Here is a 16,538-nt window from a genome sequence, read left to right as displayed (position 1 = left end):
GTATCCAGGAGACCTTGAAAAGTTCTGGGTTAACAGGAGTGACCCATGCAGGTCAACAGCATAATTATGGATGCAGTTCCAGCCAATTATAGGGAGTGGTGCCCCTGATAATTCTGTGTGCTAGCATTTATATTTAGTGAACACGTGATCTGGGTTCTTCGTCTTTTCATGAGAAGGGTGTTCCAGTCAGGAGACGTGGCTGCCTTCCTGGCTCATGCTGCCAAGAGACTTTGGGAGAGCGACCCCAAAGCTAGAATGCTGAAACCCAAGGTGCTTCTGAGAGCTGACTGAGGGGGATGTCTACAGACCTTTAAGTTTAGACCTTTCTTCAAGCATAAGACTTGACCCACAAAGTCACCACCTTTTTCAATTGGTGGTTTCAAAAACGTACAAAATAGAGTTCAAAATTCTACTCCCTCAATGCTTTCTTTCATTAGAATATTCAAAATGTGCTCAAAGACAGATTTTCAGAATTCCCTGAACCATCTCTTATCCTAGTAGTGCCAGTGCACCTACAGGATAGGTTCAACAGATTCTATTCCAACCTGTTCTGCAAAATAAAGCAAGAGAAAAAACCCCTTTTGATTATCATTGTGCCCAGAGGAACCCAGTATGAAGACATACTAAGACTACTAAGAGATGACCCCTGGCCTCTTCCCAAGGACTAGACCTGCTGTCTCAGGGCCCTCTGTTCCATCCTGCTTCTCAGCCTCTGGCATTGGCATGGCCAAGAGACAGTGGGTCTCTGAGTCTGTCCTACCTTAGTAAAAGCAAGACAAGCCACTTCTAGAAAGTTCTACTATCGTATCTGAAATCTTTTATTGCTTGGTGTAAGCACAGGCACTTTAATCCCAGAGATGTGTCTGCTCCTTGCATTCTGACCTTCCTACAGTCAGTTCTTGATCAGAATTTATCAAACCTTATGTCTTGATCAGAACTTATCAGGTCTTATGTGCTCTGAAAGGACAGGGTTTTTGACCCTATCTATTGTATTTAAAAAAACATTATTTTTGCTCTCCCTTGCCAAAACCTTTATTCAAGGTGTATCTCACATCAAGCCTCTCTTGCGGTACTTTATGCTTTCTTGGAATCTTAACTTGGTTCTCTATGACCTGAAGAAACCACTCTTTGAATCCATCAGGGTAATCCCCTTAGATAACTTCCCCTTCAAACTGGCCTTCTTGGTTGCTATGATGTCTGTTAGATGAGTCTCTGAGTTAGCGACTTTCTTGTAAGGAGCCATTTCTCACAATGACAAGACTTTTTTCTTCCTAACGTGGTATCAGTCTTGAAGACATAGTCTTGCCATCATTATGATCCGCTCCAAAGCACCCAAAAGAAATTGATTTTCACTGCCTGGACGTAGACAAAACCATCAGAGTCTACCTAAAAGCAATAACTTCTATCAGGAAGATAAATAGATCCTACCCTCAGTACATTGCAAGGGGCATCCTGTTTTCACATCAACCATCTCTAGATGGATAAGACAACTCATCACCAGAACTTACACTCTAAAGGACAAAGCTCCTTCTTCACTTTTATGCGCACCCGCCACCAGTTTGGTGATTGTTTAATTGGTATTCCAGCACCAGGCCTCCACTGCTCAGCTTTATAAGGCCGACACCTTATCCTCCGTTCATACCTTTACAAAGTTCTACTAAGTGGTTGTCCCATCTCCTGCAGAAGCAGCTTTTGGCCACAAAGTTCTTTCTGTGGCACTCTGAAACTTTGTCGGTTGACCCATGTTGTTGTTGTTGGGTCTGCTGGCACAGTTCTGTTTGACTGGTTGTTGTCCACCCTTCTCATTGATTGCTTGGGGATGTCCCAGGGTCTGTGAATACTCATCTTGTATCTTGGACTGTACAATTAAGATAAAAGGAATTTTTACCTGTAACTTTCATATCTTGGAGTACAGTACAGGACACTGGCAACCCTCCCTTCTATTTCTGCGTTATTCTGCATTGCTTGATACAAATCTGAGGACGCACAGAGTGAGGTAGGGTTAAGGGGGGACACCTAGGGGACTTGTCTACTAAAGCTTGTCAATAGTGATGTGCTGAACACCCCCCTGATCAGTTCGCGGTCGAACATTAGAACCTAACAAAAGTTCGACTGTGAACTTAGAACCGTGACAATTCACTAAGTGGTATCTTACTGCATTCGAGTGTGCAGTAAAATACTGCACAACATTTTAAAAAAAACTACTAAAATACAGCATGAGTTATTTTATTAAGTTATGCTGTATTTTAGTAGTGAAAACAGGCTTTAAACCCAACTTTTTACTGAATGTAAAAAGAATTGCCGGTAATTAAAAATTTTGCAAAATAGAACAGCATGGGCCCCCCATTCATACCAAGGATTTTGAGGAGAACCCCCATGACAAAATTTAAAAAAAAATGGTGTGGGGGTTCCCCCAAAATCCATACTAGACCCTTATCCAAGCATGCAGCCTGGCAGGTCAGGAAAGGGGAGGGTCAAGCGAGCACCCCCCCTCCTGAACCATACCAGGCCACATGCCCTCAAAATTCCCTCCCCAAAGCACCTTGTCTCCATGTCGATGGGAACAAGGACCTCTTTATCACAAATGTGGCTGGTGGTTGCGGAGGTCTGTAGGCAGGAGGCTTATCAGAATCTGGAAGCCCCCTTTAACAAGGGGGCCCCCAGATCCCAGCTCCCCCCCATGTGAATGAGTATGGGGTACATGGTACTGCTACTCATTCACAAAAATGAAAGTGTAGTGTAAAAAATGACAGTAGACATTCTTTGACAAGTCCTTTATTAAAAACAAAAATAAAAAAATGTCCCTTGAAGTAGATCCAACATCAGTCATGATGCCCGCCGCCACCACTGACCCGAAAAAAGAAAAAAAAAGGCTCCTATCTCAACACTGGCTCCCAGCTGTCTGACCACTGTGCCGGCCTGACAATGCCTAAATATATAAGGGGCGGGGCCCCATGGTGATGTCAACCAAGTGACCCCACCCCCTTGTGACATCATCGTGTGCTGTGGTTGGCCAAAGCATTGCACCTGACCTGTGGTCAGGTGCATTGCTTTGGCCAATCACAATGCACTGTCAGAGCGCAATGCATTGTGGGGTGCGCAGGCAAACAGCCTGCCGAATGCCCTTACTGTTTGCCAAACACATGAACGGCCAATGTTCGAGTCGAACTTACGTTCGACTCAAACATCAAACATCAAGCCTAACACTACTTTTCAGTGTCTAATCACCTGATGATACCAAACTATAATCCACGGTCTGTGAATACTCAGCCTATATAATGTACTATACTCCAAGCTATAGAATATACATGTAAGTCAAAGTTTTGTAGCTGTTTCTGTCCCCGCTGTGGAAATTTCCCACCACTTTTATCCCCCTGTCCACCTTTCACTGGAACAGAAAGTATTGGGAAATCTCCTCACTGAGGAGACAGATGGCAATAAAAACCAGAGAGAGGTTCTATCATTTTGCTGTGCTATATAAGACAAAAATAAAAGTTTTGGCTGCAGTTAAGATTTAGTTGACTTTTTCATTTTTTTTTGCAGGAAGTTTCTGAAAATACACTGTCTTCAGACCGGTCTGTGGGCTGTAGTCCGCTGCATTCCTATCCTGTGTGAGCCTTTGCCCATTATTCTCCAGGGAATGTACAACTGTACCCGTGGACTAGAGGTGGACAGCAAATGTACCTTGTACTGCACATCTTACACGGTATGATCTACATACCATTTCAAATGGATCATTATCTGCCAGGAATAGTAATTTTCAGTGAAGTGCGCTTCATATTGCAGTGTTACTGATAGAATATTCAATATGCATGGATTGCTTTAAAATGTATTTCTGTACTTGGTTTTATAACCTAAAAATTACAAATTAAGATACTGTATATATAAAGGTAAATCTTTTTTTTTTGTTTTGGATGGTGTACAGGAGGTTAAATCCACTGCCATTTTTTTGTTATCTGTGTATGTATCTTTCTAATGCGAGGGAAATTCCCTGATAGACAATTGTCCCTTCTGTTCCTGTTATCAGGAATGGGAAATCCAAAATTTTAGTGTTCCTCTCACTTTCATTGTCACTAACATTGGTGATCAGGGCACATAGCACTTGATTATTAACATTTTCTTACTGACATTCTTACTGCAATTTGTTGTAGTTATAAAAAAAACTCATAGGTCTGATATAAAGGGAGATTATACAAAATTTTCAATATGTATACATTTTAAATTACGATGGTAACATTTGTACAAAAGTATGTTTTTTCATTAAATCACATATTTTCTTGCTTGTTGTTCAATATTTTTAGTCATTTTAGTTCATATACAGATTTGTAAATGTTCCCACTGATGATCATCTTTTTATCAGATAATATGATTATTAATTCTGCCTAAGGACTATTGGGATAAACATAGTTAGGGTGACTATAGACAGGCAAGTTTTTACCTTCAATTCCATCACTACTTGGGCTAATCTGTGAACTGTCTTTGACTTCCTTAGCAGAATATAGCTGGCTTATGATTTGTTTTTTCTGACTTTCAAATGGTAGGGTCCAACAGACACACTTGAGCTGTCAGGATAGAGGGATCGACTTGCTACTCTGCATATCAGTGAAAGTCAATTTTAGCCATTTTTTCCCTCTTTTTTGTCCATGATTTTGGTGATGGCTCTCCCTGATATTAATATGAGGGATTCAAGGGAGAGGATGTGCCTGATCCTTTTTCCATAGGAGCCCCTTAGTTTTCTAAAAGGAGGGAGAGGACAATTGACCTCTCAACTGCTCAACTGTCCCTGTGTAGATGTTTTCTGTATGAGAGAGGTGCCTGCTTTTGGATTTCTAGTTCTGCCTATCTGCCACAGTGAGTACAAAACGTTCTTATTCCTCTTGTTAGGACAAAAAGGAAATAGTACATTTAGTTGGTTTCCCAGAAAAAAAAATGGAGAATGTGGTGGTACAGCTGTATGTATGACCTAATTTTTGAGCAACAAATAGCTCAACTCTACATTTACCATTTGATGGCACTGCTGGGCTATCCCTTCCTGCATAAGAAGCCTGGGAATTGAGGTGTTGAGCCAGCAGTCTGACACTAGTTCTCTGATAGCAGATCAATAGGCAGCACTTTCATGTGTTAAACAGAGAGATGCAATTATGACCTGAAGAGGAATTTTTGTCAGCTGTATCACCAACAATGTGCTAATGAAATCTGCCACACCTGCTTCACTCAGTAATTAATGATTTAGATCGCATGCTAAACCTGACCCCTGTCAAACTTTTCTTCTCTTGCTGCAATACTGGTCTTCACATCTGTGTTTCTGTGTGGGCTAGTGCAGCAGGTAGAATGGGCCTCATCTGGTGCCAATGTCAGAAAACGAATCTGTGATGGTTGGCTTTCTCAAGGACTGCTGTAGACCTTTTCTGCATGTCTCTGAATTACTCCTAGATTCTGTAATTTTATAACAGGGCAGGAAAATGTATATCCTGACAAAAGTCAATGGCCTGGCATGACCTGATTCTCTCAAGGCTGAAGTCTAGTAAAGTAAACCTGTGTGCATGTCAAACCTCCAAACATGTGCAGTGGAATTACCTTACCATGACTGGGTGCTTGAAGTTAATGCTGCTTTTTCGCTTTACATTTTAGTAAACTATCCCTATTTCACAAACCATGACCAGTAAGGCCCCTAACATAGGTTTTCCAATCAAGTCCACCTGTCAGTTTTCAGATGGACCTGATCGTAGGATCTATGCAAGTTTATGGGAAGGTGGATGTAAATGGATGTGCGTCTGTTTACATCCTCCTACCTCAAAGTCCGCCCAAGTCTGAAAACAAAAAACAGAAAAGGACTGCATTCTTCTCCGTTTTCCTGGACCTTAATGGGATGGATCAGAGGTAGCCTGATGTAGCCCATAGATCCAACATGGGTTCACAAACATCTGCTGTCAAAATGTGCATAAAAACTAAATGGGCATGGATGTCAGAATTTTAAATCTATCCCATTCTGCTCTGACTCAGCAGAGGATTTGTACAAGGATCCCCTGATGAATGGAGCGGAGTACACCCTTAAAAATGAACCCTTACTTTGGGAAACTCCTAACGTCAAAATCCCTGAGACATGAGAAGCCAGCAGAAGACTTAAAAAGACTTGATGGCATCTACCAAAAACTGAAACCACAGTCTTGCATGGGCTGACCATTTCTGTCTCTTTTTTTAGGCCTGTTCATTGAAGAAGTGTCTTTTGCTTCACATCTCAATGCTTTGAACACCATCTGTATTTTAAATAGTTTATGGGATTTAGTAATCAGTAATCAAATTACAAGGGCCCGCCCTGACCTTGAAGTTTACTGCAAGGTGTTGTTACAATCTACCTATAATGTTTTTTTTCTCTGTGTCAGAAAAACAGCTCAGCTCTATTACAATGACACTGTAACCCCAACCTCACAGTTAACTTAATATTCTTGCCTGTCTTGTGAGCAGTTTACGTTAAGTAGTGATGAGCTGAAAGGCCCCTGGGTTTTGCAATTCTTGCAGGTGCAGAAAATAGGATAATACAAAATGTGTTATTTTCCCAAATTGCTCATCCAGCACAAACTGTTACTTTTTCATATTTCGAAAGAAAAAAAAGATCTGATCAAGTCCTCTATGTACAGCACAATTTAAAAATAGCTATTGCAAAGAGTGGTATTCCTATGCTCCGGTAATATAACTAATTTTGATTGTGTGCAGATATAGTCACATTTCATTTTAACAGTGAAACATAATTAACACCTAATTAAGTTGATTATCTGTGACAGTGATGAGAGTGTTGGAATAATTTTGTTTTTCACACCTTTGGTAGAAGTGCTTAGTTCACAATGTGCTGAACGAGATTTTTAATTGAACTTTGTGTCCCTTGTCTGCTTTAAAACAATCAGTCATTTAAATTTTTTAAATTGGATTGCAAGAGGTGCCGTTTCACAAAAGAAAGTCTAACACACAGGTCAGCATATGCGCCCTTTAATCTTTCTTTTATATTTTAGCTGGGAACACACCTTGATTTCGAATGATCTGTATAGGAAGGTCACAAATGGTCCACTATTTGCACACTGTGGAATGGATTTGAGCATCGCTTGTAATGATGAGGTTAGGCTGGGCTGTGTATGGGTTCCCTTGAGGAGAGTTTTCCCATTGCTAAGAGGTCCCTATTTTAGTACACAGAAATGTATCTGTTCTTTGGAAAAAAAAGTAATGAGATTGTCACCTGGTGCTAGAGGATGTTGTGTTTTTATTGCGTTTATATTTAAATTTCTTTTAATTATGATTGGCCTACTTAGAGGATGTTTATAGAACAGGAAGTGAGGGGAAATCTTCTGAGTGGATACACGAACAGCAAAGAATAAACTGATGGATCCATCTTTTTTTTCTCTACTTATTACGTGTTTGTATTGCTATATAAAAAAGACTTGTTGTGATAGGCATAGACATTAGCAAGATTTGTAAGATTAAAGAATATAAAAGTGTCTGTGCTGCCCATAGATCCCAATATTTTGATATGCTTCCTTGGACTAGTGTTCACCTTAAAGAAGCACTGATTTCTGAAAGCAGTGTTCAAAAAAGGCTGGCTTGGTGCTGGCTTCACAAGGGCTCGTTCTGCCTGGTCACCAAATGTAAGCATGGATATATAGAAGCACACACCAGATGACTCCCAAATCTATGTGTATCACAAAGGCTTCAGCTTTGCCTCCTCCCAAGAAATGCCTCTCTAACGCATTTCACCCACTCATGGGCTTAGTCATAAAGGTCTACAACTGAGCCGTGAGCTGGTGAAATACATTAGAAGAGCATGGCTTAAGAGCAGGCAAAGCTGAAGCCTTTCTGATACAGATATAATTGAGCAGCTCTCTGGTGTACTATTTATTCTTTTTAAAAGTTTATGTGATTTGTGTTGTGCATTATGAAATCAGGTTAGGATGATTCTGGCATTGCTATTGTCTTTCGATATGTGTGTGTGGGGGGAGCTCTGTATATGGAGGGCCAAGGTAATGTCACCACACTACTATTCTCCAGGCCCCATCAACGCAGCCAGCAAACACCATAATACCGTATCACCAGTCCGGACAAACTACCTGCCTTGGCTTTATCATACTGTGCAGCATATACTCTGTTGCCCATACCAGCCCTAGGTAGGCTGAATAATACAGTACATAATTAGTGGTGTGATTTTTATTACTAGATGTGATGAGGTGAGCCTGGGAGGAGGTGAAAGAAGCCAAATAGTCTGTAATTACATTTATGCTATAAATATGGTAAAATGATGAACGCAGGCCAAATATAGTACATCTTAGGTTGTTATATTATGTTATTCTGAAAATGTTATGAAAGCAAACTTGCTTTTTATGGTACTTATTTGCTTATGTTATAAAGGCTGTTGACTGAGCATTCTGCCTATGTATGAATATCAATTATGGCAAATCTATAGGATAAGATAAAATCTTGGACAAATTCTGTTGCATTTCTGAATATGCAGAGATAACCTGATTATACATGCTCTTTTCTGTTATTTGCAGTGTGCATCATTAGTGGATGTTGCTTGCCATCACCCTTACAGATGATTTTATAGCCATGACCGTGCTGCCTACATGAGAACAGATCTCTTACTAACAGCAAGGAATGATATAATAGTTTTTCCTCTTTTAAACACTAGCCCTTTTCTTTTTAGTGTGGAAGGTTTTAGTTTTGTCTTTTATTACTGTCTATGACTACATTGTGGGGATTTATTATCAATAACTGATCTAGTTACAAGTGGTCAGAAGGACAGGAAGTGGTGTTATACTTACCTGCTCTGTGCAATGATATTGCCTCAAGCTGCTCCTAACCTCCTCTTCTGGGGTCTCCCACCAGTGCTGTCTGCTCCTTCTCTTCTCGGTGTGCCTCCTCAGCAAGCTGTGTGTTGAAGAGGCACTTGTATGGCCTCGCTCCTGAGCAGGGTCCTGTGTGTCCAAAGACACACACATTGCGGTTCTGCCCCACCCCCTGCTCCCTCCTCAGAAGATTTGATTGACAGCACCAGGAGCCAATGGCTCCCACTGCTGCCTCTGTGTCCTGTGAGAAGAGGAACAGAGAGCAACTGCAGTGAAGCCCACTACAGTGCAGGATCAAGGGAGGACTTGGGTAAGTAAATAGGAATTCATGGGAATTAAGGTAAAAAAAAGTTTTGATTTACCACATTATTATAAGTAACAAACAATAAACAATGTAAATAGTGCAACCAGGAGGGAGTCTTTAGTTATCCCAAAAATACACAATTTATAACTAGAGTCACCCATGTCCTCAGTGGCTCCCTAACTGGCTCAAAGATGTTACGAGCTCACATGTTCTTACTTTTTTCCCCAGGAGACCTAGCTCCGGGGTGAACCACCAATAACCAACTAAGTGGAAATGTCATACCCCAGGTGGGCCGCACAGTTTTGTAACAGTTCAAGTATTCACAGACCCCCAATATTATTTTTATTTTAATTTGCTTTTATTATTAACACCTCCCCACAAACCTTGACCCACAAGTCTAGGATGGGTGGGTATGGAAGCTTCCTTTTTACCTGAACTTTCCAGAATGAATGCCCTGAATCCCAAACATGAACAACCCTTGCAGTTTCACCCAGCCCATCTGACCTTCAGCCACCAATCTGGTAAGATCTACACCCCTTCCACACTGAATTCACTTTTTTAACCCTTTTCCCAACCTGTTCCTCCCCTTAGTCATACAATTTCTTCCTCCGTTTTCTCTTCTCTGGGTCTCACTTTCTGTCCAAGTGACACTGTTTCCTGAATTTTTTGTGCTGGTATCAAAAGAATAAAATCACCCCAAATTGGGTCACCAACAACAATAGAAAACATATACTAATACTTCTCCATGCTATTCAAAACTAAAAAACAAATTGCCTGTAGTTAGGTTTTACTAACAGAATTATATCTTCTAAACTGCACAGTTATCCCCTTTGCAAATCTCATCTTTTCCACAGAAAGCTATAGTCAAATGAAATGTTTCTGCATCCATTATTTCAATTTTTTCTCTACTATGAAACCATTTTCAATTTCCTATCACAAATTCATGGCCTGAGTATAGCAAACAACACCAAAATCTTTATCACAGGCAAAATAATGCGATGATTTGGTGATGACTGGACACAACATGGTTTCTATTTAAGTTGACGTCTTCTGTGGTTTTTGTCTTTTTGGTTTCCCTGTAGCTTTTGACATAAGCACAGCCAGTGCTTATCCTTGTTTTGTAGCACCTGTAACTTCAGTGGGCTGTCTAGTCTGTATAATGTTATGCAGCTTTGCAGCTTTCTGCCTTCATCCTTTTTTATCCTGCATGTCCTTTCTTCTATTACCAGATTGTGCAGTGATGTTCTGGCAGCTGTAGATTGCCTGAAGGCCTATCAAGAGGGTCTTATAAAAGGGAATACAATATAAGACACACACTCAGCAGTCAGCTGACATTCTATGCACCTTGGTGTTACTAGTTCTTTGATTTGTGTCTACCATGCTACTTTACTTATATTAAGATAGATAGACTTTTACTTTTACCCATAGTCAGGTATGTTAATATCCTATTTTTTCGGCACTGATGATTCCTTAGGGTGGATGTCTTCTCTGAAATAATCTGCACAAACAATTGGAACAAGCTTATGAAGACAACTAGAAGTGTTTGTTATCACTTATGCTTAGATTATGGCATGAAGCTTAAATCAGTCACTTTGATTAAATTGGGCCATAAATAGCCAAGCTTAGGGCCCAGTTTTTAAAGCAATTCAGGTCCTGTTTGTGACAGGTTGTTTACGCTCTCCTTAGAGGACATACTGTATATGACCGATTAAGTTGGAATATCTAAATGCCGACAGAAACTGATTCCTCCCTTCTCCATGGGAAAGTGGGAAGAGGGGTATAACAATGTATATTCTGCTGTCATGTGTCACCTGACATATGACAGTAGAATATGTCAGGTGACATATGACCTGCTAATTGTTAAACTCAGGGAGACATTTTACAATTTATGGTCACACTTGGGGGGAGATTTGCTAAAGCGCGTGCCCTCAGAATCTTTTGCAGCTGTGCATGGTAGCCAATCAGCTTCTAACTTCAGCTTGTTCAATTATGCTTTGGCAATAAAACATGGAATATCTCCTAACAAGTGTGAGTTTAGATGTTCTCTGTACCTACAGGTAAGCCTTATTATAGTGATCATGGACACTGACTGGTGACAGTATGTAAAAAAAAAAATAGCAATTTAACTTAAATTTTAATTTTTTTCAAATGTTTCTATTTTTTATTACATAATTTTTTCTTTTTTTTTTTTACTATTTTTTTTCAACACACTGTGACCAACGCAATACAATGTTACCATAGTAACACTGCACTATTCTGGGCAAGTGATCAGGATTTTTTTTTACACATTATGCTATTACCACAGTACTGATGAAGTCACGAGGTCACGTGACGCAACGCGTCAACAGCATTTACGTGTGACGTACGTCCGGCGTAGCGCTATCTTTGTACCCCTTCCAGCACCTTTTCTTCGTGCTGTACACCCAGCACATTGGATTTAACTTGTTACAAGCAACGTTAATGTGAGTGTTCTTTTAGTTTCATTTCTACATGCCAATAAAACAGTGTTTTCCATATAATGGAGATTGTTCTCTTCTCGTTTTATGGGCATATAAGCTGAGATCTATATGAGAGTGCTTATCTGTCTACTGACCAGTCCAGTGGAGCACTGAATCCATAATATCTGTTTGCACCATTTGGTTGAAAGAGCGGTTACTTTGAGGATCCAGAGGGGAGTTTATTTGCTTTGTGACCCTGCAGGGTCGCGAAGTGGAGGTGAGAGGCCATTGTAGCCATTCCTTTGGGTTCACATTGATGGTGTGTTGACATCCACATCGTGCATGCTCAAGAAGATTACTACACAGATTTATGGACTCTTGTCACTGAGATTACTTATATGTGACATGTGTGTTTCACATGGTGTTACGTGTTGATCCCTCAGTAGGGATTTACTTATTGAGCTTTATTTGGTCCCAATCAGAGCACTTGGGGTCACAATTTATTTTTATCCCCATGTGGATTGGGGTCACGACTGTTTTTGTCTGATCACTTGTAGGTCAGTTTTCCAGACCTATATATGTCTATGTGTTTATACACTCTATGTCACCCATGTATGTTTCATTATAATTAGCGCTGCATCATTATATATTTATGTGAATCAGGCATTTTTACAACACAAAGTGTGAACAGAAACATAATTTCCCCTTAAGATCTGCAATCTGATAACTGCAAGTAATGCAAAAATAACATATCCACAGTTGTCTGCAGTATTTCTGGACTCTGACAGGCAGAACAACTACAGAAAATGATAATGGGGCCAATTAAACAACTGCCTTCAACTCATTTCAATGCATGGCCTATGTCTCCCTCTGGTAGGTTATTGATTGTTAGCCACGTGTTTGGAATCCAGTGGAGATCCATTTAAATGGTGTTCTTTTATAAGAATTTACATCTACATCATAACTAAAGGAAAGTTACGGCATAAGCCATTAGATCATTCTGTCTTTAGAAGTAAAATCCATGAAAAATTGATGAGTCACAGAAAGGGAGGGAGGCCTGTGGACATCTCTTGTCTCTCTGTTCAGGAATTGAAACTGCATCCTGTTGCGAGAGTGTTTTTAATAAACCTTGCATGCTGGCCTGAAGTGTATTTGCGGTCCATGGCTTATTGTGCCCTATTGACATCTGACAACTGTGCTGGAGATTAGTGCTGAACGCTGCTGCTTGGCTAAGTCGTCTCGCTAAACACCCACCCTTTGCTGACTTCACTCTGTCGATCTTTACATCGACATCACTTAGCACAGGTGATTAGTATCTCCGATAATGCTGTTTCACATCTTGGTCTGCTTAAAGGAGAGCTCAAAATAAGACAAAATACTATTAATCCCATAACCGAGTCATCATTTGCTTCATTTTCTTTCCTTGTTACATTCCTTCCAAGTGTTAGTAGAAAGACAAATTTCTACTTAGACAAATGAAGGAATAAGTGCAATTAAGGCATACCTAAACTCAAGAACAAAATTGTAGATTTCTGACACGGTTAATGGGTATCACTTATTGAATAGATAGTAGACATGTTTTTTTTTTTGTTTTTTTTTTAAGTCCGCAAACGTGCAAACTAGAACGAAAAACCCGTAAGTGTTTCACAAAAAAGTGCAAGTGCAAAAACACCACACAAAAAGTGCACTTAGGGGTGTTCTTTGTCCTACCCCCGAAGGGGTTGGACCACTACCCTGATCCCCCGGGGCACGAAGCTCCTGACAGGGACAAGGTTCCCGTTTGGTCCTCCTGGCCAAAAGGCCTGGTGGACCACCTTTCCTTATGTCCAGCCAAAGTCGGACATCCAGTACTTGGTCGGGGGGCTCTCCCGAAGAGAAAAACCCCCAGGGACAGGGGAGGAAGGAACCAAAAGGCCACACATCCTCCCCCCAGACTTCAGGGCAGACCCACACCCTCCATCCTGTGAGAAAAACACACACATAAGTAAAAGTGACAAATGTGGGGTGAGAAAAAAAAAAAAATTAAATAAATCTATAAAAATACTAAAAAAATGTCGTGCCCAAATTGTGCACTGACCAGACCCTGAGGCCTGTAGCAAAAAAAATTGCCCAGGACTTGGCCAAAAGGCCCGGTCCTAGAGGCGCAGTGCAAAAAGTGTTTTAAACGCGGTGACCATGTGCTCATTCACAACGTGGGGTCCCACACCCAAGTGCTACTCAGGGCACCCCTGAGGCGACTACTCAGGGGGCACCGTGTTTGCGGACTTTCTGCCTCCTCAGCCCCTGGCCAGACCAAGGTAGATCCATCCAAATCAGGAGGTACTGGGTCTTTCCAGTCTTCTCGGAGGAATTACTCCCAGGGCCCCAGCATAACTCGTGGCGCTCCCCGGTTTCTGTCCCTCCGGTACTAGCCTTCCGGACCCCCATCATACCAGTGAGGGTACTATACAACAGCCATCCCCGCAAAGCTAGAATGGCCGGGAGCACCCCCACTGGACACTGATAAGAACAGATACTACACTTGATCTTAGCCAAAAGGCCGAGAAGCGATAGATAGTAGACATGTGCAGAACGAAAACATTTGTTTTGTTTTATTATTATTATTATTATTATTATTACAGGATTTATATAGCGCCAACGGTTTGCTCAGCGCTTTTCATTATAGTGGGAGACAATATGGTAACAATACAGATCAATACAAGAGGGATTTGAGGGCCCTGCTGCTTGGAGCTTACAATCTAGGAGGGCGGGGTGAGTGGTACAGTAGGTAGTCACTGTGGGGGATGGAGTGGTCGGAAGAGTAGAGGATTCCAGAATTAACAGAGGGCGGGATAGGCTTCCCTGAAGAAAAAGGTTTTCAATGATCGCCGAAAGGCAAGTAGAGTAGATGATAGTCTGATAGATTGGGGTAGGGAGTTCCAGAGGATGGGTGACGCCCTGGAGAAGTCTTGGAGATGAGCATGGAAGGAGGAGATAAGGGAGCTAGAGAGTAAGAGGTCTTGTGAGGAGCGGAGAGGACGGTTTTGGTGATATTTAGAGATAAGATCGGTTATGTAAATTGGGGCAGTGTTGTGGATGGTTTTATATGTCATTGTCAGAGTTTTGAATTTTGTCCGTTGGGCAACTGGGAGCCAGTGGAGGGATTGGCAGAGAGCAGTGGCAGATACAGAACGGTTAGTGAGGTGGATGAGTCTGGCAGCAGCATTCATGATAGACTGAAGAGGGGATAGCCTGCGATGAGGTCGGCCAAGGAGGAGGGAGTTACAATAGTCAAGGCGTGATGTGACAAGGGAGTGAATACGTTGCTTAGTAGTTTCCGGGGTTAGGAACGGTCGTATCTTGGAGATGTTGCGGAGGTGAAGTCTACATGATTTTGTCAGCGATTGGATCTGGAGCTGGAAGGACAGATGGGAGTTTAGGATTACACCTAGTAGCCTGGCATGAGGGGATGGGCTGATGATTGTGTTATCGGTATTTATAGTGAAGTCAGGGGAGGGGGCACAGGATGGGGGGAATACTAGGAACTCAGTTTTGGAAAGATTGAGTTTGAGGAAGTGGAGTGACATCCAAGCCGAAATGTCACTTAGTAGGCTAGCGATGTGGGTGGAAACTGAAGGGGTGAGGTGAGGGGTAGACAGATAGATTTGTGTGTTATCAGCATAGAGATGGTAATTGAAGCCGTGGGAGTTTATTTGTATCGATTAGTTAAGTTACTCATTTTGTTTCAAAACTCATTTAGTTTAATTTTGTTTTGTTTTTTCGTTTTCAAATTTTTCCAAGAGATTTTAAGTTTTCGAATCGAAAATATTGAATTGATCCATATTCATTGCGAAGAATAGCTAGTTCTATTCTGTTCGAAATTCGAATTTCGGAAGATGGTTATATTCTATTTGATTTCATTCTATTCTATTCTAATCTATTCTATGCTTTTATATTCTATTTGATTCTTTTCTAGTCTCTTCTTTTTTCTATTCTTTTCTTTTCAATTCTATTCTTTTATTTTCTATGCTTTTCTATTCTATTTTATTCTATTATTTTCTTTTCTATTCTGTGAAGGAATAAGTGCATTTAAAGCATGCCTATACTCAAGAACAAAAATTTAGATTTTTGCCACGGTTGACGGGTATCCCTTATTGAATAAATAGTAGACATGTGCAGAACGAAAACATTTGTGTTGTTTTGGATCAATTAGTTAAGTTACTAATTTTGTTTCATTGCATTTGCAACAAAACTTGTTTAGTTTAATTTTGTTTTGTTTTTTTCATTTTTGACAGGATTCAAATGTTTCCAATAGATTTGAAGTATTCGAATCAAAAATATTGAATTGATCCATATTCATTGTGAAGAATAGCTAGTTCTATTCTATTAGAAATTCACATTTTGGATGATGGTTACATTCATTCTATTCTATTCTATTCTAATTTATTCTATTCTTTTCTATTATATTTTATTCTTTTCTATTCTATTCTTATTTCTATTCTTTTCTTTTCAATTCTGTTCTTTCATTTTCTATGCTTTTCTATTCTATTCCTTTATTATTTTCTGTTCTATTTTGTTCTGTTTTACTCTGTTTTATTCTGCTTTATTCTATTCTTTTTAAAATTAGAATTAGATGGCTATATTCTATTTTATTCTATTCTATTCTGTTCAGATCTTTTATATTTTTCTGTTCTATACTATTCTATTCCATTCCTTTCTCTTCTATTATTTTCTTTTCTATTCTGTTCATTTATATTCTTTTCTATTTTGTTTTATTCTATTCTTTTCAAAATTGTAATTTCAGAAGATGGCTATATTCTATTCTATTCTGTTCAAATATTTTATATTTTTTTCTATTCTATTCCTTTATTTTCTATTCTTTTCTTTTCTATTCTTTTCATTTATATTATTTTCTATTTTGTTTTATTCTATTCTATTCTTTTAAAAGTGGAATTTCAGAAGATGGCAATATTCTAACACTAATACACA

At 40.0% G+C, this 16,538-nt stretch overlaps 1 protein-coding gene and 1 pseudogene across 1 annotated transcript in view; one reads left to right on the top strand and one right to left on the bottom strand.

The window, feature by feature from the left end:
- Positions 1–16,538, top strand: part of PAPPA2 (pappalysin 2) — a 312,074-nt gene that overhangs the window by 252,319 nt on the left and 43,217 nt on the right. Inside the window, exon 18 of the mRNA XM_089676331.1 lies at positions 3,544–3,706. Within this exon, the coding sequence (XP_089532457.1) occupies positions 3,544–3,706 (163 nt within the window). The remainder of the gene's footprint in view (positions 1–3,543; positions 3,707–16,538) is intronic.
- LOC149462806 (U2 spliceosomal RNA) lies at positions 14,006–14,121 on the bottom strand (annotated as a pseudogene).

This window comes from Staurois parvus, unplaced genomic scaffold (assembly GCF_062004578.1).
Source record: "Staurois parvus isolate SC_StPar_1 unplaced genomic scaffold, SC_StPar_1.0 ptg000166l, whole genome shotgun sequence".
NCBI lineage: Eukaryota > Metazoa > Chordata > Amphibia > Anura > Ranidae > Staurois > Staurois parvus.
This window is presented reverse-complemented; position numbering and strand designations above follow the sequence as displayed.